The 27,406-nt window shown below is 40.7% G+C and overlaps 5 protein-coding genes across 8 annotated transcripts; 3 read left to right on the top strand and 2 right to left on the bottom strand.

Annotated features, from left to right (window-relative positions):
* The first annotated feature begins 450 nt into the window (after positions 1-450).
* sprb (sepiapterin reductase b) lies at positions 451-2,319 on the top strand. The gene is given in 6 exon segments (XM_069699344.1): positions 451-549; positions 645-873; positions 972-1,077; positions 1,079-1,251; positions 2,169-2,234; positions 2,237-2,319. Coding segments are annotated over 6 exon segments (756 nt in total).
* Positions 2,320-3,621: 1,302 nt separating this feature from the next.
* On the top strand, positions 3,622-12,524 carry smyd1b (SET and MYND domain containing 1b). Of its 2 annotated transcripts, XM_069699606.1 has the most exons (10): positions 3,622-3,859; positions 5,560-5,736; positions 6,103-6,316; positions 6,692-6,822; positions 7,013-7,051; positions 7,696-7,891; positions 8,739-8,831; positions 8,966-9,129; positions 9,275-9,443; positions 9,812-12,524. In XM_069699606.1, the coding sequence occupies exons 1-10, from the start codon at positions 3,738-3,740 to the stop codon at positions 9,974-9,976; spliced, it is 1,470 nt and encodes a 489-aa protein (XP_069555707.1). In that variant the 5' UTR covers positions 3,622-3,737; the 3' UTR covers positions 9,977-12,524. The 2 variants fall into 2 exon arrangements, with proteins under 2 accessions (XP_069555707.1, XP_069555706.1); XM_069699605.1 differs by lacking the exon at positions 7,013-7,051 and having other exon boundaries at positions 3,648-3,859.
* On the bottom strand, positions 11,211-11,951 carry LOC138621491 (fatty acid-binding protein, liver-type-like). The gene is made up of 4 exons (XM_069699607.1): positions 11,885-11,951; positions 11,573-11,745; positions 11,345-11,437; positions 11,211-11,261 (listed from the first exon to the last, which is right to left on the bottom strand). Exons 1-4 carry the CDS (start codon positions 11,949-11,951, stop codon positions 11,211-11,213), a joined length of 384 nt encoding a protein of 127 aa, XP_069555708.1.
* An 830-nt stretch (positions 12,525-13,354) lies between the features above and the next one.
* On the bottom strand, positions 13,355-15,337 carry LOC138621372 (isotocin-neurophysin IT 1-like). 2 transcript variants are annotated; one of them, XM_069699361.1, is made up of 4 exons: positions 15,258-15,337; positions 15,047-15,171; positions 14,368-14,572; positions 13,355-13,601 (listed from the first exon to the last, which is right to left on the bottom strand). In XM_069699361.1, exons 2-4 carry the CDS (start codon positions 15,164-15,166, stop codon positions 13,456-13,458), a joined length of 471 nt encoding a protein of 156 aa, XP_069555462.1. In that variant the 5' UTR covers positions 15,167-15,171; positions 15,258-15,337; the 3' UTR covers positions 13,355-13,455. The 2 variants fall into 2 exon arrangements, with proteins under 2 accessions (XP_069555462.1, XP_069555461.1); XM_069699360.1 differs by having other exon boundaries at positions 15,047-15,168; positions 15,258-15,322.
* A 1,741-nt stretch (positions 15,338-17,078) lies between these two features.
* Positions 17,079-26,841, top strand: znf366 (zinc finger protein 366). Of its 2 annotated transcripts, XM_069699609.1 has the most exons (8): positions 17,079-17,197; positions 19,505-20,527; positions 20,608-20,775; positions 21,564-21,714; positions 22,297-22,488; positions 25,167-25,341; positions 25,423-26,038; positions 26,182-26,841. In XM_069699609.1, exons 2-7 carry the CDS (start codon positions 19,512-19,514, stop codon positions 26,016-26,018), a joined length of 2,298 nt encoding a protein of 765 aa, XP_069555710.1. In that variant the 5' UTR covers positions 17,079-17,197; positions 19,505-19,511; the 3' UTR covers positions 26,019-26,038; positions 26,182-26,841. The 2 variants fall into 2 exon arrangements, with proteins under 2 accessions (XP_069555710.1, XP_069555709.1); XM_069699608.1 differs by having other exon boundaries at positions 25,423-26,841.
* The last annotated feature ends 565 nt before the right edge of the window (positions 26,842-27,406 follow it).

A 27,406-nucleotide genomic window follows, 5' to 3' on the forward strand; every position in this document is an offset into this window, starting at 1 on the left:
CAGTGTGAAATAAATGATTAAGCCATTGTCCAATTTTGTTTCTATACTTTATTAGAGTTTTGCAGTATTGCTGCATACTGTCTCTGTCATATTATGTGTTCATATCAAAGATGTTTTTTTTTGGGAGGGTTTTTGGCATATATTTCTATCAGTGTTGTTAGTTCTTTTACCATCTTCTGTGTTCACTGGTTTTCTTTTATTGTGTCTTAGCATCTTAGCAACTCAACTTGTGAGGGATTTAGATCTGCAGTCATCTGTGTATATTTCTAAGAACTGTCATTTTCTCTCAAGTCTCTTGACACTGTGAAATATAAGGTATGAAATGCATTAGTTCTTCCTGCTCATGATAGGTCATAAAAGCAGATCGGTGTTCAAATCCTTCTCACAAGCTGACAAAACCAGTGTACTGTCTTCACCATCAGTATTTTATCACCACAGAATTTTGACAATATGTCAGGCAACTACACTGAAAACTCCAGGACTCTGGGCCAGAGCATCTGTATCATCACAGGGGCCTCCAAAGGGTTGGGACGGGCGCTGGCACACCGAGTAAGTTTTACTTCCTTTAAAAAAAGAAAAAGAAAAAAAGAAAAAGAAAGAAAAATAGAAAGCAACAAACAAATACATGTCTTTTGTCCATCTAGGTGGCCCACTTGCTGAAGCCTGGCTCTGTCCTCCTGCTGGTGGCTCGCTCTGGGACTCTGCTTCAGGAACTGAAGAAAGAGCTGCAGAGCTTCACTGAGGAACATCAGCTGCTGGTTCATTGCATCACAGCCGATCTGAGCACAAAAGGAGAGGTGAATGAAATAGTGATGGTGGCAAGGCAGCAAGCCATAAACAAACTCGAGCATGTGCTTCTTATCAACAATGCTGGTGAGTCACAACTAGAAGAAACGCTTTGGTTTTAGATCTGCCTCATTCTTTGATGAAGTCCAATTTTACCCACGCATCTTCTTTCTCTCTGCCTCCAGCCTCTCTGGGTGACATTTCCAGTTTCTTTGTCAGTTTCACTGGCCCTGATGAGGTGAACACCTATCTGTCCCTCAAAGTTAGCTCACCTCTGGTGCTGACTGCAGGTATTTCCATGCAGACTAGGCCTGCGATGGACCGTGGTGAGTGTCTCATCTGTGTGCGCACTGGAGGCCCTTCCGTCCTGTGTGTTGTACTGCACTGCCAAAGCAGCCAGGAAGATGATGTTCGGCATGCTGGCTGAAGAGGAATCAAATGTGAAAGTCCTTAGCGACTCTCCAGGTATGAACAGCTCTTTGTACTGGACAGAAATATTAGTGCATGAGCACAGTTACACAGTGAGCAATGTTTCTTTTGCAAAACCTTGTGATGTCACAGTAAAGTTGACTTTTGACCTATTGGATATGAACATCAAGGTAACCTTCAACCACCAAAATCGAAACAGTTCCTCCTGGAGTCTGGGAGACATCTTGTTCCAGAGAATGCTACAGATGTGCAGACACATGAAGCTAAAACATAGTGCCGCCAGTCACAGCTGTTGCGCGGAAGCATTAAAATACACAGAACAAGTTGCAGAATGCCAGTTTTATATACTGTAATGCTTATGAAAGAAATCTGGGCTGGCAGCATATTTTTCATCTCAGAAAAAAATCCGTTGACAAAACAAAAAAGTCTCAGGTTCAGGTCCACTTACTCACTTTATCTGCAGGTTTCAACCATATCACTGTTCTCACCAGCAAAGGAATTTTGTAGAATTGTCATTAGACTGTCCAAACTTTTCATTTTTTTCTGAAACATTTTGGAACTAGTTTGAAATTAATTATAAGCAATAAATTTACAAAATGAATGTAATTGTAGTCAGTAAAAAGCTTATAGAGTATGTCGAAAATCACATTTACCTGCAAATAGACTTAGTTTGAGGTTCTGGTAACATTATTCCTTCACAGTAGTCAGCTGTAGTCTACATACTTGTGATTTGTTTTGGCGGTTGTGCTTTAAAATAAAGCAAGTCAATCTTAATTGAGTTTATATTGAAGAACTTTTGATTAAAGTTTGACAGTAGTCTAATTTTGAAACAAGAAAATAAAAGCCTAAAAGATTCGGTATGTCTTCATATTTTGCCACTGTATGTCATACAGAAGTAAAAAAGCAAACATGTAGTAACTTCTGAACACTTGGCTCTTTCTGGTTTCTGTCAGGTCCCATGGACACAGAGATGCAGGAGGACATTCTGAGGTTGACAGGTGTCAAGCATCATCTGTTCCCCTTCACGAGTCTGCAGCCAAACTGATGGAGTTGCTGCTGCACGACTTCCCCTCAGGGGCACACCTCAACTTCTTTAAAGTGTGAGGTCATTATATGTAAGAGTGAAGAATGAAGGTGTCCATCTACTGCAAATTACTACATGTCACTCTTTATTAAAAAAATGACCTGCAATACGTATGTTGGTAACATCTTTTGGCAGCCTTCTTGTAAATCAATAATAATCCAACCTACGCTCTCGGCCTCTGCTTTCAAGTGAGAAAGTTAACAGAAGGAACAAAAAGAACTCAGCGCAGTACCTAAAAAAAAGAGTAGTCCAAAGAGTAGTTTGGGAATGTCATCCCAGACAACAGATGTAAAACTCTGTATAGGCTACTGAAATACAGAGAGATTAGGAGGTTTTAAATCTTACCAGTGTTTCTGAGTTGTGCTGTTGAGTCCTTCTCTGATTCGTCACAATTGTAACCTAAACCATGATTTTTTTCCTAAGCCTACCCAAGTATGGTGCCTAAACCTAACCAAGCTGCGATTGTGTCATAATACCTTTTATTACCATGTTTATTATTGTTTCTATGACAATGAAGGTCTAGTGTACTGTCACTGAAGCTCCGGTGTCCCTTTTGCTGGTACTGTACAACAAATATATCAATGCGAACAGCTTACTGTTCCTCAACTAGTAGGTCCACAAGGCCTTTAACAACCCATATATTTGGAACAGATGTGCGATGTTAACCATCTATTCAATAGTCTGTTCGCAGGCAAACTGGGTGGCCTAACAAAAAAGTGTGGGTGAAAATGTGACAATGTGTGTATATATGTAAAGAGGAATCAAAACCAGGTATTCAAGTTGTACAGTTTGACCTTCTTTCTGGAGACCCTTAAGCTGCTCCCCCACACAGTGCATACAGTATTTTACAGTATTGTTGCTGTGTTATGTCACAACTTATGTTACAGTTAGAGAGAGTATGTTGGAGAAAGCACCAGAACAGACAAGAGCCAGTGAGATGGAGCAGCTGTCAAACTTCTCGCAGCTGTTCAACATCACCAGTGACTCCTGACAGACAGCCCCAACTGAGGGACAAAAATAACCCTCAGGGAGAGGGCGCCTACCAATTCATGACTGGGGGTGGGGGGATTTCTGCCAGTTAATAGGACAAAATTTATCTAAAAGAAAAATAGGACCAGAGAGAATGACAATGAATTTCAGTCATGTTACTTCCACAGCAGGTTGTTGGTTTTACTGAAAGGTCTGTCCTAAAGCGAGACATTTCATCTGTCAGTGGACGACAAATGACCACCAACCTATTTTCTGTGTCCATTGGTACAGTTCAAGAGGTGAACGGCTATTTTAGTACTTTGAGTGAGGAATGTGCAGTTGTCATTGAAGAACACAGAGGGCAAGGATTGGTCTACAAGTTCCTCAACTACTCTGTAACCACTATAACAATCTTCTCCGCTCAGGTCACCATTCAGTCAGCAGAGTCTCAGGAACCAGCACAGCTACTATGGAGAACGTGGCAATATTTGACTCACCTGGGAAGGGGAGGGGTTTGAAGGCTTCCAAGGAGTTTTGGACTGGAGACGTCATTTTTTCTGAAGCCAGTCTTTCAGCTGTTGTGTTTGACAGGTACGGTGAGGATGCAAGTTGTGGATGCTCAGTGGTGGGAAATGTGTTCAAATGTGGTTATAGTGAGGATATTTGGACAGTAACAATATATTCTCTGTCATTTTTTTCTCTGTTTAAAATTTAGACACAATATAATTTAAAAGGCCTTAAAGTCAGTTTTCACTGTTGTTTGTTTGTTTTAATGCTGAATTCTTACAGTATGATCATCATGTGGAGGTAATGTCATGCAGCCAGCTGTGCCTCCACTGGAATGACGCTAGCCATATCTGGAACAATCAGAAGCAAAAGTCTCCCTTTTGTCACATTTTGCTGTCAGTGTTGTTTGTGGTGAACTGTGTGATAAACAGGCCATTAAATGTGGAATATATATTAATAACAGGCAACCTTTAGTCTGTGTATCTTTTGGACAACAATTTTTAGGTTTATTACCTGCTCATAGGAGATTCAGTTTTTGGTGCATTTTGTGTCTTTGTTTGTCTGATTGTCAGCAGGAATTACAATAAAACTACCTGCCACATTTTCATGAAACTTGGTGGAAAGGTATAGCATGGTTCAAGGAGGAACAAATTACATTTGGGATGAAATCCAAATTGCAGGTTGAATCCACAAATTATTTTTTATTTTCATTAATGTTGCGAGAGCATTGGGCCTACTAGATAAGATTACATCTCAAAATCCAGCGTATGGCAGAAAACTTAAATAGTGACAAAACATAGGCCATACCAGGAATGTGATGCCTCTTTTCACAATCCTTATTAAGAAGCATCAGGAATCCACTGGGAGACATTTGTACTTAGTGAAACTTAATACAGCAAGCAGCCATCTTTGAGCACCACAGGTTTACTAGGAAAGAAATCCAGGCCTGGACTAATCCGCTGAAACCGAAAAACCTGTAGCAGTCTCTCATACTCCCTGAATGACAGGCATGCAGAGAGAGCCAGTGAAATGACAGACAGGGTCAGCTAAAACTTTATGGATTTTTGACTTTCCACTGGTCCACTGATAGGCGGTCCACTGGGATTTATAGCAGTATGACCAATGGCTAGTAGACCACCGTGGAGCACATTGGCATGATGGTTTCAGAATCTGAACAGATGCAATTGTAACATTGTCACAATTGTAAATACATTGTATATCTAGACATTCAATATAGTGGTTGCGATTGCACAGTTGTATATCATGGAAGAGTGGACAATTGGTCGAAGGTCTGGGTTGTCCGAGTGCCTTTCTGGTTTAAAATGTGTTTGTATATAACCTGATATGGAAAGACTTCAATGCCTTTCAATTAAACCTTCTCTCTCTCATAATTCTGGTAATAATTTCCTAAGAGATAATTATAGCTTTTACAACCGTTATCAACATGTATAAGAAAATAATCTCACCTCAAAATCCACCGAACAGTGTTTTTTTTTATTACTTCAACTCTCTGGTGAAGGCTTTGCATGCTGAGTAGTTTGTAATGATAAGGATAAACTTTCATGCTCATCCAAAAAATTGTCTTCAGAATGGTGGAAATACATATAACAAGGAGAAAATTAACTTTCTCTAACAGGGCATGCGGCCACCAGTTAGGTGAAGCCACCATACCTAACTCTTCCTTTGACAACCATTTAGGCTTTTGTTGTTGTCTACGGAACAGTACACTAAAATTTACAGATCGTAACATCTTTCCTTTCTCTGTGTCCCATTTGTTTCTGCAGTCTAGCAGAGCGTATTTGTCACAGCTGTTTCCGCACACAAAACAAGCTCCACAGGTGCGGCCAGTGCAAATTTGCCCATTATTGTGACCGAACTTGCCAGCGAGCTGGCTGGGCCGAACACAAGCAAGAATGCAGTGCTATCAAGGCCTACGGCAAAGTACCAAATGAGAACCTCCGGTAAGTCAAAACAAAAAGATCCTACACACCCAGAAAGAGACCAGCTTTCTCTATGTTTGGGTTTCCTTTGCTATTTTTCTAAATCCTAAAACAAGAGGCGTGTTTGTTGCAGTTTTGGTGGTGATTTTCAGGGGAGTTTGATCAAGAAAGCATGAAACACATGAGCCACATTTAATAAAGTAAATTATTTTTTAAATAGTTTTCTCTTCATTATTTTACTATAGGACAGCAAATGTGCAAAGGTTGCACCATGTTACACAGCAGTTATTATCAATTCTCCTTTCAGGTTGTCTAGAGATAATGTGTATCTGATTACACTGACTGCAGTCACATGTCTTCTTCCTCATTGTTCATTTGTGTGGTCAGCCTGGTGGCCCGCATCATGTGGCGCTTGGACAAGGAGGGGAGTGTGGTATCTGACATGCAGCTGATCACATTGGACGAGCTGGAGGACCACATTGCTGACATGCAGGAGGACGAAATGCAGGAGTTCAAAGTGGACATCCACAACTTCCTGGACTACTGGCCTCGTGCCAGCAAGCAGCACACACTCGACTTCGTCTCGCACCTTTTTGGAGTGGTGCGTCTGAATATGGGAATCAAACACCTCTCATTTGTTTACCATTTGGACACTTCAGGTGTAAAACTATAAGTTGTGTTCAAAAAGCCTGACCTTCCTCCCCAAGTACGACAGTTTAACCCACCAGACACCAAAACGAATGTGCCCGAAGTTAGCGGGCACTGAATTAGGACCCACTGTATTTGTTAAGTACTTTTCTATTAAGTTGTCTTTCTGGCAATTAATGAAGAGCCTGAAGAAAGCAGATAAAAAATATGGATCAAATTTAGTACAAAACCACACCTTTGTGTTATTGATGGTTTTTTTTTTTTTTTATTTTTCTACTTAAATTTAATGGCTCTGTATTCAGATCAAATGTTGCCCCTCTCCTCCCAGATCAACTGTAACGGCTTCACCGTGAGCGACCAGAGGGGACTTCAGGCAGTAGGAGTTGGTCTTTTTCCAAATTTGTGCCTCGTGAACCACAACTGCTGGCCAAATTGCACTGTCATCCTCAACCATGGCAAGTAAGTTAGAAGAAAAAAAAAGAGCTCCTCAGTGATATTTCTCCCTTCAACACATTGTTTGTATTCAGCTGCAACTAACTTGATCAAAAATGTTTAAAATGCTCAGAGTTTACATGCCGTTGTGTGTAGTGTGTTGTGAGTGTGTGTCAGATGTCATCTGGGGTAAAACTGCTTCCTGTTTGTCTTTCAGTCAATCTGCTGTGAATACTATGTTTCATTCTCAACGGAGGTGCGTTACCTCAACCTAAGCCTTTAAGTGTAATTCACTAGAGCACTATTGAGAACATTAAACGCTTCATAAACATATCTCACACATAACCGCCTCCATCCATCATGGAAAATAAAAGTCAATAGTGCCCTGTAGTTTGCACTGTAAGGTTGATGTGACTCAGTTTTCGCATCAATATGTCAACATTGAATGCTCTAACCTTTATTCATCTTATTTAGAGTAACAAAATGCTAGTGTATGGGATTTCTACCACTGAAAAAGCTAATTTATTTTTAAAGCACACATATTTATCTAACTCTTCGTCATGACCACACAAAGTTTTACTCGTGTGCTGCTGGTTTGTCACTTTGTGTGTCTGTCCATCATGCCACCACAGATTGCTATGTAAGACTGTAGCAGTAATTTCTATAAGTTCACCTCTAACATCATGTAACACCAAGTGAAAACATTTCCATGTAAATATCATTCTTTAATATTCACTAATGCCTCACTGCTTCAATCCTTCCACTGGACTGCCTGAACTGAAAGCCACACAATGGAACAGGGTTTCACCATCAATCAAAAACTATAAATGAAAAAGGAATTTAACAAATCTTTCTGCGTTTCCACACGTTTGCTCGCTTTTAACTGTTTCTCCCCTTCAGGATTGAGCTGCGTTCTTTGGGTAAAATCGCAGAAGGAGAGGAGCTGACAGTCTCTTATGTGGACTATATGAATTTGTCAGAGGAGCGACAGAGACTGCTGAAAGCACAGTACTTCTTCGACTGCACATGTGACCACTGCAAGAATCGAACCAAAGATGACATAAAGTTGGGGGGAAGGGAAATTGACGGAATAAAGGTTTGTGTCTGTGGTGTTACTGCACGAGGTTAAAAAAGACCCTCACTAACTATAATCAGTGGTGACACAGGTGATAAGGACGGACATGAAACATGAGAAGCAGGGGCCAACATGACTATTTTAAGCAAAAGATAACCCCCAAGTGGATTCAGACGTCTATGCATTCACACCGGCTTTTGAGCAACAGTTAGTGGGGAACAGAGTTCAGAAGAATGACTGATTTATTCAATAGCGTTGATTACTTCAAGGCTGTAACCGTATTTTAGAGTTTGTCAGGAATCATTTTCTGAATTATGTTAATAATAAACATTTAACTTCCAATACAAAACATGAGTCACTTTAAAAAAGTGTCGTAATTAAGAGAGCAGCTTGACATTACCTTTATCTGTCATGATAAACTACACTTTGGTCTGATTACCAGTCCCTATCTCTGTATATCTGGTTATCTCCTCTGCGAGTATATACATGTGTGTGTGTGTGTGTGTGTGTGTGTGTGTGTGTGTGTGTGTCACAAGTTATAATTAGCGAGTGTCAGGGACTATCAACAGGAAAAGGTTTAAGGAGTTTATTGATCAGTTTATCTTTCACCAACAAAAGGAATCTGACATATTGATTGAATCTGATAGATTTATCTGTCTAATAATTGCCATAACAGTGAAGGATTGTCTTTTAATTATGAGAGTAACTCTAATTTATTATTATCAGTCATGGACCGATTCACTTCAGCAAGTCAAAGGTCTTTTTAAGATAAAGATAATCAGGCCCAAAGCATGTCCTCTAAAACATATTACTGAGCATATTTCATGTTGTATTTCTTTGTCAGTGATTAATCTTTTCTACCTTTTAGCCCCCAGAGGAACAGGTGAAAGAGGCGACAGATTATTGCTTTGAAAAGCTGGAGAAGATGGACAATGCTCGATTAAAGGGCGACTACCATGAGGTATTGTATCAACAACATACAGCATAAAAATCTGACTAAGTAGCTTTAAAAACATGTTTCTAAACACACAAAACAACATTTTTTCCCCTCTGTCTTATACCGACACTCATTAACTTGATTTTCTTTCTCTTCAGGTGGTCAAAATCAGCAAGGAGTGCATCGAGAAGACGGAGCCCATTTTGGCCGACACCCATATCTACCTTCTGAGGATGTGGAGTACATTAAGTGAGGTGCAAGCTTACCTGCAGTACTTTGAGGACGCTGCAGAGTACTCCCGCAGAATGGTAGAAGGATACCTGTGAGTGCAAAGATTTTGTGAGCCGTGTCCTGAAATATAAATAACAGTGTTTTGCAGATCCTATTCTGATGATAAACACAAGTCTCCAGTGTGACAATCTGAATAAGGAGATACAGCAGTAAATCAAATCTCCTCCCTCTGACAGGAAGCTGTACCACCCGAACAATGCTGTTCTTGGTATGGCTGCCATGAGAGCAGGAGTGAACAACTGGCAGGCTGGGCTGATCGAGACTGGACACGGGATGGTCTGTAAGGCCTATGCCATTCTCATGGTCACACATGGCCCAACCCATCCTATCACTACGGACCTGGAGGTAAACACCGTATCATCTCACAACCTGCAAATGAAGAGTCATTAAGCTTTTATTTTATTTTATTTTTTTGACCAAAATTATAGTAGCAGTAAGTAGCTACCTTAGTTTGGATACAGATCAAAGTACTATTATATTACCTCGCCTCTGTTTTGCACCTGGATGCAGCCCTAAGCTATCTCGTGTAAAATCTCCTTGTGAGCACCACTGCCGTTAACTATTAGTTGTCATGCAGCATTCATTGATGTAAAATGAAGATCCCTGAACTGGCCCATTGACAAGAGTGCAATTCCTCCAATTTGTTACAAACTGTTGCAAATTCCAGGGTGGACATTTTGAACGCTGATGTTTCTGTCTCGATTTCTCCACAGGCGATGCGCCTGCAGACAGAGATGGAGCTGAGGATGTTCAAACAGAACGAGTATGTTTACCACAGTATGAGAGAGGCGGCTCTGAAAAACAAACCAATGAACATGATGCACGAGCCCAAGTCTATGGAGGAGGGAATCAAGAATCTCTTCCGCCGTAGGAAGTAGACACAGGACTGCAGTCGAGAGGGCTATTGTATCGTTTACTGTAAACCGTTTGAGTGTTGGTGTGAGAGTCCGCACATTTAGTCACATGACCACTTTCTGTATCAGTCATATTTTGCAGTTCCACTTTTCATTAAAAAGATGTCTTCACAAGCTTGTTATTTCTCCCAAGATACAGAAATTCATAACATGAGAAAACAGTCTCATGTATTTTTCCAAAATGCAGTGCAAGCGCTATACTATTGCTGTTCATTATGCTCCATGATGTTAAATAAACCAGCTCTCAGCAGGAACACTTTTGCTGTGCTCAAATGGGGTTGTATTTACCATGTACACAAGAGTCCAAATGACCAGCCCGTGTGGTACTCACAATGTCAGAACGTCAAAATTTCCAAATCTCAAGCTCATTAGCTGTAACACGTTTGCTGAGGTTTAGCAGAGGTCATGGAAGGTCGTTTCTCATGGGATGTTAAGCAATTTGTATTTTTAGTGACGTAGAGTTTTTGCTTCATAATTTAGATTATAGCCTACATCCGAGGAGAATGTTGCTCTTCCCAACAGCCTCATCTTTCCCCATTGTGCATTTCCTGCATTACATTACCCTCTTTTTAGCTTGCCAAATTGTTAGCCTCTGGCTTCTACACATTGTCCATTTTGCCATTGCCTAGCAAGTGTTTTTACAACTTGCCCACTTTTATGCCAAGTACACAACTTCCCCTGTTGTAACCATTAGCTCACTAGTCTATTTGAACACAGCACCTAAACTGAGATGAAACCAAGTCATGTTGGTGCTCATTTCGACAGCATATGGGTTACATTGTGTACCAGAGAAGTTATACATTTAATTCTTAAACGCAGAGTCAAGGCAACGTTTTGGACCCAGTTAAATCAACCAAAAACTGTAGTTGGGGATAGTCAGACTCAGAACACATTCAGACAACTTTAACAAATTGGATCATCTCAGAACCTTTATATGTACTGCACATAACTTTCAGTGATGTGACTACATGACTAGACTTTTGCCGAGACAAGTCAAGCCCAGCTTTAATAACACAAGTTGCCTGAGCCCATTTAAAAACCACCTGGTGCTCATTAGTTTTGGCTGTAATGAAAACTGATTTCAATTGATTTGCCATTCAACATCCAGTTTTAAAAACTTGCAAGTTTCAGTCAAAAGAAAACCATAAAGACAGTTGCTGCTTTACACATTTTTTTTTATTATCCCAAGTGCAGACATTTACATACGTTTGCTGGTCCTCTTGTATACAATGTCACCAAGCGTCAATGTCTGCAGAGACGACAACAACAGGATTATAAGAAGCTGCTCAAGTTACAAAAGGGGGTCAAGTTAAATGTGGTAGAAATACTCACATTGACAATAGTGTTCCCATCCACCAGTTCTGTGACTGACTCGATTCCCTTCAGGGAGACCTTCAGCTTGGCGCCTTCACGCATAACCACCGCCTTTAAGAAGACAATCAGGTTCAAAACTAGAACAGTTAAGATATCTTATGATAACTTATGAAAAGTGTGCAAGGGGCAAAATCTTAATATTTACTAGACTAGAGTTTATATAAACAGATTAGTGTCCTGGCCTACCTTGATCTTATCTCCAGTGACAGTCTCCAGCTCAGCCTCCTGTCCAATGGTGAAGCTGTTTACAAGGACTTGTGTGCCAGTTGTGACCGACACTTTGAAGTTATCGCCAGTCTCCTCAATCTCAGAGATGCTCTTGATGTCTTTGCCTTTCTGGATGAGCTCATCAGGCAGACCTAAGACATAAAACAAGTAGTCAAGAAAACATGAGGCTATGTCAAAGCATTTCAACCACAGGTTGTGATTCAATTGCAGTTCAGTGTTTAAAACCAAGCAAACAGTCATGAAACTTAACTAGAGAAGCACAACACTTACCAATGGCCTTCATGAAAGACTCAAAATTCTCCTGAGACTGCAGCTGGTATTTTCCAGAGAAAGACATGGTGACAGAATGTGACGATGAAGTCGGCGCTGGTTATCTGCCTCTTTTATACTCTCACACTGCAGCCGATCAATCATTAATCACAGGTGTCTCCAATTAAGGTGGCTCCAGCTCACTTCATCCAGCAGAGAGCACAAAAAAAAAATCAACCAGTGCAGATAAGGCCAGGCGGGGAGATAAAAGAGGTGCAGAGGGCTGAGTCTAAAGTTAACTAACCCCAGAGGAGAAAATAAGAAAAGGTGATACAACACTTTTAGGATTTGGATGCATAGAAATGTGTGTAAGGCTCTTGAAAGTCATGCACACTCGTATAAGATGACACTGCATGTTTTGCAGCCCAACAACTGCTGATGGATGTAATATTTGTCATGTTTCATGTTGATGCTTTCTTCCTCCCTTTCATCAACCCTAAACATTGATTTCTGTTCCTTCTTTTTCACTATTTTCCTTCACCTCTTCTCTTCTGCTTTTTTGGTCCACGTGACTTTTTCTGCATTTTATTCTCATCTTTATCAGTACATAGTTAATACAAAATAATAATAATAATAATAATAATAAAAATAAGATGCTAAATTGCTGAAATACTGTTTTTTTTGTTGTTGTAGTAAATTATTTATTTGAAAGTTTTAGCTCTTATATTTGTGCCATTTTTTTGGCTGTGGGTAAAATGTCTCCTGGAGCTTGTTGTCACTTCCGCAGTGTGAACTATAGTCTACATTTGATTATAAAGGTACTTTAATCAGATGATGTAATGTTTGATGATAAGCCTCCTAATAATTTAAACCAGTGCCATGTTAATAATCTCTCTTTGGTGTTTTAGAGTTTTAATTTGAGTGAATTTGTCAATCTTCTGTTTTTATAAACAATTTGCTTGCCGTTTGCAAGAACTGAACTGGAGCTTGAATGATTTAACTGTGGAGTTAAGAGAAAATGGATCAAAGGTGACTACTGTGCAAGATAATCATCCCAGATGTTGCAACAGTGATATTGTGTCACTGGAGTTGCCATGAAAACACAGTTGTCATGTGAGGATCCTTTGAATTTGCACAGAGGTCTATTACAGGATTATGCAAAGCTGAACATCTGAAAGATAAAGACGGCTGTGGGCTTTGTACATTCAATAGTGGAATAGAGTCTAGCACAGCGGCCTGATAAGGCTCCTGCTGACTTGTTCTTTACTGTATAGAGAAAAGGATTTAGAAGGTCTGAAATATTTTAGAAGTTTTACACACAAGATTCAATAAGGTGGCTGTGAAATACAAAACAACATTTCATACTCTCTCAAAACTTTTATTTCAGCATGCAGATATCTGGATGACCACTGTCAGTATTCATCCCTATTTTCATACATAAAAATATATTGACAAAGGCACTCTACAGAAGTACTCCAGGGGAAAGGGCAAAATCAGACTGATGGTGGCAAACAACAACTATATGAACTACAAGTCCCATTTTGTCCCTGCAGCTGGAGACGTTCCAGTGAGACCGTGGCGTCAGCAGCAGCTCATTGGTGGATTCGATGAGGAGAAGCGTGGCCAGCCAGCTGCAGGAGCCTGAGAATGATGTCACCGGGGTCGCTGCCCTCGAACTGGCCGACTTGATCGTCTCCTTCCTCTTCGATGAGGCAGGATTGGTCTGAGGTGCAGCTTTCTGTGGCACGGTTTACACAATAAGAAAAAGGGAGGTATTATTTCTGTCTGTTGTTGCAACTACACACTTTACAATATGTCGTTATCAGGCTTTGTGATCTGGGACAGTGAACCCTTTCAGAACAAAAGGGAAAATAAGAGTTCAACAGGACTGAAGTAGAGCAACTTTACATTTTAAATCTGTAATAGAGACCAAGCTTGTAATTCTGTCAGTATTAGTGAAATAACATTAAAACACATCCAAAGATATAGCAAAGAGTTTAGATAAAAACCTGCATTCTTACAACCACAGAAGCAGCAATTTATCCCATTAAACCTAGCAAACAAAGATAATAGAAAATCATATGAATCAAGTACATTTACTCAAATACTTGGACTTCACTTGAGTATTTTATTTTTGCACTACTATCTACAACTACTTCACTGTCCTCTGAGAGATATCTTGTCCTTTTTACTCCACTTCACTCATCTGACAGCTTGATACTGTTACTTTAAAAATTAATATTCAAAAGAGGATGCATTGTTATACAGAATACATGAATACATATCAAACCATCCAGTAATATATCAAATACCTAGAATCACCTCTACTATGGTCAACTACAACATTTAAGTCTTGCCATCGCTATGCAATATGTTTACATATTTGACAACAGATCTGGCTCTTGATACAGTACTTCTGTACTTTAAGGATGGATTTTGACAGAGTGGTCTAATTATTTGACTTAAGTAAAATACTACATATATGTACTTCAGTATTTCCAGACCTGCATCACAGCATAGTCCTGAAGCAGCGCAGCGTCCTCCCTCTGATCCGCAGGGTCTCCCTCCTGCCTGACAGGGGGTGAGCAGGTAGTTCTCCTCCAGACAGTGAGCTGTTTCTGGGGAGCCCATGAGGCAGCCGAGGCCCTCCCCGCAGCAGATAGTGGGGCCGAAGCAGCGTCCCCTGTCCCCGGGCCCACAAGACATGCACTAGAGCAGGAAATGGGTGAATATTCTTAGTCTTATTTGATATTTTACTACCATAGAACACTATAGAGCATTTTTAGGATGAGCTCACGAGGCTTTAAAGCTTTCTGAAGTGAATTTTCAATTTCTAAAAAAAAGAAAGAAGAAATCCTGTTTGAGCATGATGGTTTTGGCCCCAGACCTTACTTTACTCTTTCATTAGCACTTGCTGGGATGCAAATAAAGGAAGTTACTTCTATTACAGGGTTCTCTGTCCTGGATGGAGGATCCTTCATCTGTTACCCGAGATTTCCACCTTGTTCTCCATTTAAGTTTTCCCATATGTGAATCAAAGATAAATGGTAGACAGTGTTAACCCTTGGAGGCAAATTTGTGAAGTGTTACCTAAAAACTCTCCAGCAAACATGTTTTTTCTGATACTTGTGTCTGAACATACAGCTTTAATATGAGGTTTAAAGTTTGATAAGAGCAGCTCACCTTGCGCAGTGGTGCATCCATGATGGACCTCTTCCCACCAATAGGACAGTTAGAGATATAACACGCTGAACAGACAGACAGCAGGAAAAGCAGGCACACGGACACGGCAGCTCCAGTCATTTCTGCTGAGAGTGAAGGGACGACAGACAGGAGTCAGAAAAAAATACTTAGTAAGACTGACCACAGATGTTCACAAAGCAAATCTACTCACTCTTCACTTCAAGTTCTTGCTTCAGATGCTCCAAGGTGATTGAAGAGTTCTCTATCTCGTATGGTGCCGCTTACATGTCTTATATACTTCCAAAGCGTCTTTTGAGAGTGACACAGAAACCCAAAAACCACTTAGAAATCCTTAATGAAGCTGTTAGTTACCGTCACCGGCGGAGATGATGCTGACCACTGGGCAGGCCGGGTCAAAGGGCCGGGCAGCTGTCTGTGGCCTGGTTAGCTTCTCACTATTGAGGATCATTAGAGAAGGGCTGGAGGTGCATGACTGTGCATGTTAGAGATGGCAGGAAGGTCAGAGAGGTCAAGAGGAGCATGTAGAGATTAAATTATTCAAAGTGGACAAGAGGGTAGTACAACTTTGGTCGGGTTTTATTTATTTTTTTAAAAGGAGGAACATTTTAAGAACTTTCCTCTTATTAAGTATCTCTTCCTGTCAAGTCAGGTCTGCTTCTGAACTTGGGCCTGCTGAGTGGTCATGTTGGGCTCAGCAGGCCATGTTTCCTGTCTGGTTGTTTTGTAAACAAACACAAGCGATACACACAGATACACACACACCTACAAATTTCCCTTTCTATTAATAAAGTCCTTAATTCCTCACAGGAATTGACGCACACATTGTCCAGGTCTGAGGTTAATTGGCCTCATGAGCTAATTAACACAGCTAATGATTGGCCACAAACCATAACAGACAGTTTCACCATTTCATTGATATGAGCTCATTTACTGCAGCCGCCTCCTGGCACACTAAATGCCACCTCATCTCAATTAAAAAGAGTCGATAACATTGTCTTTGTTCACTAACTTCTGTGCCAAAACAGGGGAAGTTTGTTTTATACTTCACCCAGAGACAAATCATAAAACATAACTACAGTCCCCATAAGAAGACAAATAGGACAGTAAATTGGTGTAAACTGGAATCAAGTGTCACTCAGACAATGGGCCACTCTTGCCTCCTTGTGGCTGTGCTGACACATTTCATGCATTCATTTTTCATTGTCTGCTACTGTTTTCATCTGTCATGCAAGGAGGTGGACAACATTATTTAAAGATTTACTTTTTAGGTAAATACTTACTTATGCAATGTTATCAAATATAATACAAGAACATCACATAAAAAGGCACCATAAATTACCTTTTAGTGATTAGAAAGACAAACTGCTCATTATAATGCTTAGTTTTTATTATTTACTTCATATTTGTGTTGATCGTTCAGCTGAACTGCATCATATTACAAAATACTTATGTCACAGAGCTCAGCCCCTCAATGATAAAGACTGCATTTCACAAGTGACAATAAATTTGATCTATACTGGAACCTAAATTGAAATATCTTTAATGGAAATATTGTAGTGCTGTTCACAAGCTCAAAATCTTTTCATATTTCATAAAAAAAAGAAGATTTGATTATGTACACATGAAAACAGTTAATATTAACCAGCAGGTCCTGGAGCTGGATAAAGAGAATAGTTTTAACAGACAGATCATCTTCATCTTCCATCATATACAGTATGTCACTTTACAGCTGTTAAACACTTAAATTGCTTTGTTTTCTTGTGAAACATCAGATCTCGCCTCCTCACGTTCCTCCAAAAACTGTGCAAATCCCTATTTCATAGAGAAATGGAGATGTCTATCTAGTGTTTCCTTATTTTTCTGCAGGAAGGCACTCGGCTTGTTGACTTCCTCTCCCCTCCCTTCCTTCCTTCTCTCCGAAGGTACTCATCTGAAAAATGAGAACAAAGTGATTGTTCCTGTTCTCTTTCTTAAGTCACTTCAAATGCTATCCGTGGACGGGCGGCTCATTGTCAGGAGAGTTGCAGTGCGAGCAGGAGGAAGAGAGCGTAGGTACAGGTACAACAGCAACAGCTGCAGCAACCCTACAGCCACAGCATCACAGAAAACACACTGTGCTCCACTCATCTGGTAAGTTACACACATGCTGCTGCCTCACACAGCACACACTTACATGGCACCGACTGGCATGTGAGGAGGGGCTTCGCTTTTAATGGATTGTTTGGAATGCACGGTGTGGCACGTATAGGCTAGGGTCTGTGCACAGTGCAACTTAAGAAGTGAAGAGGAACAAAAGAACAGGATAATGTCCAGGAGAGCATTTGAAACTGGTTGAAAAAGAACATCAGGCTACATCTGGAAAGAGGCAGAATAACCTTCTGCATGTGGTTCATGCTTTCTATACATCGCTAATCACATTAAATATGTGTGTCATAGGGATGTAGTCAAATTATTTACAAATTTGAGTGTTAACTGACTATACATTTTCAAAGTACGTTTATGCAGAAGCAAAATGACTGATTTATTGATATAAATGTGCCTTTATGTCCAAATTAATTTATCTCCAAACCCTGCAACTTTCACAGCTCTTCATGTCATCCTCACATCTTTTCAACATGACTTTGCAAAGTTTGCATGTGTTAAGTGCTGAACAAGTTGATCGGTCAGTTGAGATCAAATTTGCTGTTCCAGTAATTATTCATTTTGGTAATATTTTTGCCAAAATATGGTTCAGTTGCAGCCTCTAAATTATGGGCATTCTTGAAAACATTATGATCCTAAATTGAATATCTTTAGGAATTAGATATATTTCCGTTGGGTTTTAAGAAATTGTAACAGGATTTTGGCACTATTTTCTCACCTTTTTAACAAAATGCATGATTAACCCACTATAAAAGTAATCTTGCCGCTTTATGTATGCCAAAATGTTTATTTTCTGTGTGTATTATTATAAAGGAGGAATCGTTGCAGCATCTACAAAAAAAACAGGGACATAGCCTGTAACAGGCAATAAAGTCAGGTCATGCTGCAGTGAATCGGTATAGATCTGAGTAGTTTCCCATTGATAAGCACTGTACTATTTACAGGAAAAAAAGAGATATGTACAGCATTGTTAAGCTCTATTTTAAAAATCATGCAGAAGTAAGACAGTTCCCCTCTGAGTATCAACATATTTTTCATCCATAACCATCTTTTACACATGTAAAATGCAGCAGAGATGCTATGTAAAGCTCTACAGCATCTTAGCGTCAGAGTTTTGTGGTTATCAGTTATTTAAATGACCTTTGACTTTAGGCCACACAAAGAGGTTAAAACATTACGTAGGACTATCAGTGGAGGAGAAAAGGGGAAGTTCTTCCTGGCTATCAGTGCAAAAAAAAAAAAAAAAAGATGAACATAGCAGAGAAAAAAAGATGGAGAAGCGAAAAGTGTGCAGGAGGTAGAGGTGAGCATTTCACAGATAACTTCCTAATTTCAGACAAGAAGGAAATCTGTGAGAAAGGAAGAAGTGAAAGGTTTCAGGTTGAACACCGAAAGGTGTGGGTGTCGACGTACATCTGTACATGAGCCCGGTTTCTTCCCTCCGAAGGAATCGTCAGTGACATATTTTCATGTCATAAATAGAAACCAGACTCAGGGGTCATTGGATGTACTTTTGGTAATTCTTTCTCCAATTGATATGCTCGTTTTTGAGCAAGCAGTCCTCAAGAAATGAACTTAAACACATTTTCAATAGTTTATTCTTCTACTCCACTGCATTTCACAGGGAAATATATATACATTTTTACTGTAGTATATGTATTTTTTATGATTAAGATTTAAAATAAAAATACATATGAAAGACGATATATTTAATTAAAAGGTTAAACCAGTGATTCCTCACCTTTTTTTTTTTTTAGCTTGTGACTTCTCACAAAAATCCAGTGTTGGGGAGGATCACATTCCCACCTCACTGTACATGAAAGATTCAAAATGAGGGACTTAAAAAAAAAAATCCTGCTTGTGCACTGATGCATCAGTATTAAAAAAAAAAAAATCTAAAGATGTGAAACCACAAATATGGTGACACATCAGTCCTTTGTTTTGGTACTTTAAGTACATTTTTCTGAAACTACTGTATTTTTACTGGAGTGCCAACTTTTAGAGTAGTTTTACATTTTGGTATTGATAATTTCCACTTAAAAAGAGTGCTCCACCAGTTGAGTGTTAAGAGTGATGCACTCCTATGACATTGTCAGGTTCACTATGGGAAGTTTACAGAAAAAAGGATCCAGGGTGGAGCAGATACTCTTTTAATATTGCAAGCATTTGTACTACTTCCTGTCTGTATAACATGACAGGTGTGTTATGCTAATAGAGGCTAATGTAGCCTCAAGCAGAGTATCTGAATCCTTCTTCCGTCTCTATAACAAATCCACTTCTTGTCTTTTGACGCAGAAAGAAGATGGAAAAAAACAGAGTAAAGTTCTCACCAAGAAGTCCTCCTCTCAGAGATGAGCCGAGACAAACTCCTCAGCGGAGTTTCTACCTAAGCCCAGCTCCACTCTATATCAAGACCCAGAAATTCTCCCCTTCCAGATATCCGAGCATATCACCCACCAGAAACACCTACAGTGCATTCAGCCCATCTGCTTTCCTTCCCATGTTTGGTCCCGCTTATACCCAAAAAGAAGGATCCCAAAAACGCAAAAGAACTCCTTTCAAAATGGACGCCCAGGGAGGTGACTCTCCCGGCAGAGAGGCAGAGGAGGCCGAAGAAAGCAGCAGCAATAAGACTGTGGACCTCTCCCACATCCCCTTCTCCATCCGACCTCGCCCCGTTCCCTCCCCGTCTCCAAAACCCATCCCTGGCATGATCGAGCTCAACAGACAGCAGCTTCATCACAGGTTACCTGGTATGAGTCTACCTACGCAGGTGAAACAGGAGCCCATCAGTCCTTCACCTGTTTGGCCCCCCTCTCCTCTCCTCCTCCACCCTCCCTACTACCCACCGCTGCACCACAGCCTTCTCCCATACCCCTACTTCATGCCCGGGCCCGTCATGCACTTCTCCCCTGGAGCTTTCTACCCCAGAGAGGACAGCCGCTCCAGTCATACCCGTGATGGAGCTCCTCGAAGTGGGACGACCAGCGCCGAGAAGCTCGGCCTTAATGTTCACGTTGATGACAGCTACTACGTGGACGTCGGCGGGGACCAGAAGCGGTGGAAGTGTCGGATGTGTGAAAAGTCCTACACCTCCAAGTACAACCTGGTCACACACATCCTGGGCCACAACGGCATCAAGCCACATGGGTGTCACCTGTGTGGGAAGTTGTTTAAGCAGCTGAGCCACCTGCACACACACCTGCTCACACACCAGGGCATGAGGCCCCACAAGTGCCAGGTGTGCCACAAGGCCTTCACCCAGACCAGCCACCTGAAGAGACATATGATGCAACACAGTGACGTGAAGCCATACAGGTAAACAACTTGTACCAGTTCATTTTGTCCACTTTTGATTGTAGTTTTTCGTCTCATACTCACTTTTTCTGCACCTCCAGCTGCAGTGTGTGCGGTCGAGGCTTCGCTTATCCCAGCGAGCTTCGCGCCCATGAGCTGAAGCATGAAAAAGGACAAGAAAACGTGTGTGTGGAGTGTGGACTGGACTTCCCCACACTGGCCCAGCTGAAGAGGCACCTGACCGTCCATCGTGGTCCCACCCTGTACAGGTGAACACAAAATCCGTCTTTCCCTCAAGTGCTTTTCGCGGCAGACATTTTAACTTGTCAGCAAAGGGAAAAGCACAGGGCTGCATTCAGTTTCGGAGATTTCCTGCTTTTGTGCAAGCTGGTTCACTGGGACCCTTAAGGAAACTCAACCATCACAAACACACATGTGCTTTTCCAACAATTACAAGTCAAAATTATTCTTTTAAGTTTTATGGCAGGTGGCATCCAGCGAAAGATGCTTTACCGCCAATACAGTAGTATTGGAGTATGGACCAGAGTTAACTATTCCCTTAAAAGTACCAATTGAGTGAACTAAATTCTTCTGCTCAATCCTGCTCCTTTCAAGTGCTGCAATACACTCCCTGCCCCTAAGGTTAATGCATCTTTTAAATTAATTTCGACAAATTAAAATGTCTGCCATGTCTATTCTTGTAGGTTTCTACAGCTAACAGACTTCATAACTGGAAAAACATAACTAACGTAAACCAAAAGTTATTGTTTTTACACTTTGTGTTTTACATCGATTAAACAAAGGAGATATTGCTAATTAGTTAGGTGGCAGTAGGGCATTTTAGTCAGATTGTTGGACAGAGACAGTTTTCCTGTTTCCCTCTGCTTCCGGTCTTTATGCTATGCTAACCAGCTGCTAACAGCAGCCTCAATTGTAGCCAACAAATAGGAGAGCAATATCAATTTTCTCATCTGACTCTCTGATAGAAAGTTTCCAAGGTGTCGAACAATCAGTTTAACATTTCAGTTTTCTATTTGTGTGCCTGTTGTTCCTGCAGGTGTGCAGAGTGCCAGAAGACCTTCCAGTATCCGAGTCAGCTTCAGAACCACATGATGAAACACAAAGACATCAGACCGTACATCTGCAGTGAGTGTGGGATGGAGTTCATCCAGTCACACCACCTGAAACAGCACACGCTCACTCACAAAGTAGGTTTAAAACAAAAAGAGAAATGGCACACCATCCTTTTATGTTTTGGAAAGGGTTGGACATGAAATTCGTTCTTTTTTGGCATCAAGTCAAGTTATCAATTTTGCTTTCACTATGAAGGCATTTATTCCCCGTGCACATTTTGGACACTGAAGATGACTGGCAGAATTTGGACACTAGCCTAACAGGTTGTTTTGGCAGCTGTCTCAAAGCAATTTCCCCAGAAAGTCTGAGCTCCTGAAACCACTTTTACCCTTCAACAACCAGTTTTCAGCTTTTATGTCCCCTTTAGTAGCTTTAGAGTTACAACAACCACCTGATTCCACACTGTTTGATAGATGTGCTATATAAGCTTGTCCCAGCTCTTTTATTGAAGCAAAACAAGTTCTTCTTGTTTTGTTGGACCATTGCCTCAAATGTAAATGTTTTGTACATCATTTTATACAGATATCAAAAGAATTCTGCCTGCCGTATTTGGTATTGCTGGAAACCTTTGGCTCTCTAATGGAGTCTGAAAAACATAAAACAAAGAATTTTAAGCAGAAGACTGACCTGTCTTTCTCACTTCTCTTGTCCTTCAGGGGGTTAAGGAGCACAAGTGTCGCATCTGTGGTCGTGAGTTCACCCTGCTGGCCAACATGAAGCGCCACGTCCTCATTCACACCAACATACGGGCCTACCAGTGTCACATGTGCTTTAAGAGTTTTGTCCAAAAACAAACTCTTAAGGCTCACATGATCGTGCACTCGGACATAAAGCCCTACAAATGCAAGGTTGGTAAAAATTTAGCATTTCAGATGTGCCTCTGGGTGGTCAATTCCTCTTTTGTTCACTGATCAAAGGAACAGTTCAACATTTTGAGAAATACTCTTATTCCCATTGTTACAAAGAGTTGGATGAAAGGAGAGATGCTGGTCTCATGTCTGTACAGTGATTAGACACTCTCCTCCCAAGAAAAATGATAACGAGTTTTTTCAACAAAAAACAACTGTTTAAATAAGAAAACCTTAGTGGCCATAGTAAGTGTGACTCAAGAAGTAAGTAAGTTGATGTTATAATAGAGCAACAACCTCTACAGAAGGAGGATATTCATACCACAAAATATTTGTACTTTAACAAGGAGGACTGCTTTTTCCCTTTCCTTTCTTTTACCCGTGACCCCAATCATCGCTCAACAAAGTCAGATCAGATCATGCCTCTACGTGTTGCTCTGAAGGGCAATTACTAATACTGTGTTTTGTGAATTAATCTACTGTACTTTATCTAATTGTGAAACTACAGCAAGTAACCATTAAGATAATCTCCAGGTGACAGTGAAAACCAGGGAAAACACCATGGCTCTGTCTGATGGTAATAAAATCCACTTAACAGCACATCTAAATCTCAATAATTTACATTATATTTCTCAAACCCAGTAAAATAATACACTGCTGTGTTACAGGGATTTATGTGGCAGATTTTGTTAACTTTGTCCAGCCCGGGATGATGCCAAAGTGTGTAATACATCCATTTGTCCACTAAAGGATCTGGTGTCAAAGTCACGTTTGACTCGTCTAGGCGCGAAAAGTACACACATTTATGACCAGCTCCTTCCGTGTCGAAGAAGGTCATTCGACAAAAGACAAAGAGTGATTAAGTTCGCTCAGGGATGAGGTCGGGGTTGGTGGCTCATTAAGTTTCACCCAGGAGACTTGTGCTGAAGAAAAAGCACTAACTTACATTACGTAACGTATGTAACTTAGGTAATGTACATAGCATTACTTACTTATAATAACCTTTTAAAACCCAAACCGTGATCTTTACCTCACTGTAACCAAGTTTGTGCCTAAATCTAAGGCAAATTACTTTTTATGCCGAGGCAAAATGTGACACCTACAGGATGTCCCTTAGTGGACTGATGGGTGTATTACATGCTTTGGTGTGATACTGGCTTGCTCTTATTAGAGCCAGGACAGCTGTTTCTCCTGTGCCCAGTCTTTGTGCTAAGCTAAGCTAACCAGCTGCTGCATCGTCCGGAGTGGTATCAATCTTCTCATCTTCCCTAGTTGAAAAGATATCCATTTAATATTCAGTCTTGTCAACCAAATCTTATTAATGGTTTATCACAATTCGACCAGTAATATTTAGTGGCAGTTGCTTTTAAAGATTTTCTGAAGAGTGTCTGTTTTGAACTTGGTGTTTGGTACGAGGACTGAGACGATGACCAGATAGCAGAGAGGCTTATGGGAGTGGGAGCCTCCTCGTCCATAGGAAGGATATCGCCGCACAAACTGCCTCTCTAACAATGGCCTCTCAGCCTCCCCAGAGAACAAGGCCCGCAAATAGATTTCATCTCGCTTTCTCTGCTGCTGGAGGGAGCTTCCTGTTTTCTCACGGTCCTCTTGGACAGTTTACAGTCCCTCTCTCCTCCTGAAGGAAAGGACCACCCTAATAAAAAAGAATGCAGAGGAAGGACAGCGCAGGAGTTGCCCTTCCCTGTTCTCCTCCTGGCCCTGTCTTAATGTTGCTTCCTGTCTCTCTCTTTCTGTTTTTCTTGTGTGTGTGTGTGTGACAGGGAGTGAGAGAAAGAGAGGAAAAGAGGAAAATAAGGATAGAGGGAGGAAGATAGGGTGTGTGTGTCTGTGTCTGTGTCTCTCTCTACATCTGAACATTCATTCATGATTACGTGTTGCTCTACAACTTGGCATTCTGAGAAAATTAGTCATCTAACAAAGGAGATCTGGCAGAGAAAGAAACATAACAGAGGGTTGGCCTATTGTTTTCTAATCCTGACTGTGTTTACTACAACCACTGCTGGAAGTAACAAAGTATAATTACTCAAGTACTGTACTTGATTGCAATTATGGGTCTTACAGCTGCTAATACACTTTGATTGCTCTGCATTTCAGGGCACAAATATTGTATTTAATTAGCTATGGTGACAGTGACTTGGCAAATTAAGATTTTACATACAATACGCCCTTTAAAATGTTTTGTTGTTGTAGATGAAGCTGTCCAGAAAGTGTATAAAGTATTTGATAATGGCATGAATGACTGTATCTTCTATCTATCTGTACCATATAAAATATTTTAACACTCCAATGAGGCCATTTTTGCATAACTCTTAACACTTTAAATACATTTTGCTAATTATACGTTTGAAATTCCACTCAAAGAAAAAGCTTAGTAAATGTATTTATTCACTTTTACTCAAGTGGAGCTGGTTAGCTTAGCTTTGCATTAAGACAGGAAACAGGGGGAAACCAGTAACCTGGTTCTGTTTAGTCACAAAAAGCACCTCTAAAGCTAAATAATTATCACTCATTTGTTTAATCTCGACAAAACCTGACAGGGTTATGTGTGACTGCGGACTGCAGCGGTTTCTCACATTGCTGTTTAATATTGTGTAAAAGTGGCTGGATTTTCCAATGACAGCTTACCTGATCATATACTTCCCTCTCTTGTATTTCAGCTTTGTGGGAAGGAGTTCAACAGGATGCACAACCTAATGGGCCACATGCATCTCCACTCAGACAGCAAACCCTTCAAGTGCCTCTACTGCCCGAGCAAGTTCACGCTGAAGGGAAACCTCACCAGACACATGAAGGTCAAACATGGTGTCATGGACAGAGGGCTGGACGAAAGATGTAAGGATGAACATATTGTAAATTTTGTGCATTTTTGCAATAGAAGTTGGCTGATCTAATTACTTTTGTCTTGTATTTCAGTGTTTCGGCAAAGAGGGCGGTTCTGCCTGTCCTCTCAAATGGGTCTCCTCACCCACTTCAGCCAGGAGGAGCCGTTTGACCTTTCCCAGAAACCCTCGGGCCTGCATCTCTCCCAGTCTGATGGCGAGAGCGTCCCGGGGAGCTCCTGTCAGGAGGAGGATGAGGAGAGTTTGTACAGAAGGAGCCAGTACAGCCCTGAAGTAGACCAGCACGAGCCAACAGGCGAAGACCAGTACATCCCTGAGCTGGAGGAGAGAGAGCAGGAGTCTCCTGATGAACTGAGGCCAGGCGAGACACAGAAACAACAGAAGTACCAGCAAACTTTAGAGGCATTTGAGAGGAAGGCAGCAGTAGAGGGACAACCTGTAGGTTGCAGGGGGAACCAATTGCACCTCTCACAGTCAGAGACGTCCTCTGAGTCTGATGCAGAGCAAGGAGAGGAGGCGTACCACCACAAAACAGTCCGTAGACAGTCATATGACTATGACTCTGTCTCTGAACTAGAAGATAACCCACAAGAGCCAGACGAGCCAGAACAGAGCAAAGAGCAGCTGGGTGGTTTTTATGAGGCTGTCGATGTAGAAGAGTCAAACTAGAACAGACTGGAAACATATTGGTGAGATATTCCATTGTTCACTCACACAAACACACAAGTGAATTTACGGGTCACAGGATAAGGAGGAAGACAAAGAATTAGAAAAATGAAAGGATGAGGAGATGCAGGTTTTAGGGAATGTTGATTTATTTTTTTCTTGACAGGAAGATGGAGAGGATGTTCAGGAGACACTCCCCCGAACAGAAAGGAAAATGTGTCGGTCTCTGAACACAACTGATTGTGGAGGATGTGGTCGAGCTCGACAAAGAAAGACGAACATATCATGTTTAATAACAAAAAAATATATAAATACAAAGCTGTGAAATATACTGCATATACAGAACATATCATACACTGTTTAATAATCAGTGACAGCGGGGTTTGTGTGTGGGAAAGTATGATTAAGATTTTGTAAATAAAATACAAAAATATATTTAACATTTTAGTTTTTTATAAATCATTTTGCAACGTTCTCTCAAATATGCAACTTTGTTTTAACTTTGACTCTCTAATCCAAGATATTAAAATCAAAAATGTGTTACTGTTCAATCCATTGTGCATGCCTCTGTTGTTGTTGTTGTTGTTTGTTTGTTTGTAGGACTTTGTTCTGTGTGTAATAATTTAGTTTTTGACAGAGTATCATCATGAAATTAACTGTGATTTAGTCTTTTATGTCTAATGTTTAGATTTTTCTATATAGGCTACATGATTTTATTTTTTTCATTTTTGGAAGGGATGTCTGTTTTCATTGTATTGCAGTGTAATGGCAATGATCTGCATATGATTCTGTGAAATAAATACAGAAATAAAAGCTCATGAACCAGTGCAGGATACCTGCAGTTTGTGTTTTTCGCTGCCTTCCAAACATCCCTGAGTCTTTTTGAGGCATATAAGCCCAGACTTCTAACTTTCACTCCTCTCCATCTGACACGCACACTTTACAAAACGAGAGATGATTGCCGTGAGTTCCGAGAAGCTTGCCTTTCTCCTCCTGCTTCTCTTTCAAAGCAGAGGAAGAGGAAGAGAAAACACCTCTCCCCTTCTCTCTTTTAGGTTGCGATCAAACAGCAGAGAAGGACACAGTGGGTGTCCCAGACAAAGGCTTCATATGTCTGTATGACTCAGAATAAAGCATTGTTTCTGCTTATTGCAGAAGCCCCACTGAAAATAGAAACACTAGTAGAATGACAGAATGCTTAAAAAGCTTAACAGCAGAATAAAACACAATATCACGGTGCACTGTGAGGGATAACTCACCTACTGTATATCCAACAATGATTGGACTAATAAGTAATTAAGAAAAAGGTCATTTAAAGTGTTGTTCAATCCACTCCGGGCCTACAGGGTTGCACCTCTTTTTATCGTGCCAGTGCAGGTAAACAGAGTCAT

Source organism: Brachyistius frenatus, unplaced genomic scaffold (genome assembly GCF_029030835.1).
Source record: "Brachyistius frenatus isolate BFR_SWC_R1_liver_20210118 unplaced genomic scaffold, ASM2903083v1 Contig_30, whole genome shotgun sequence".
NCBI lineage: Eukaryota > Metazoa > Chordata > Actinopteri > Embiotocidae > Brachyistius > Brachyistius frenatus.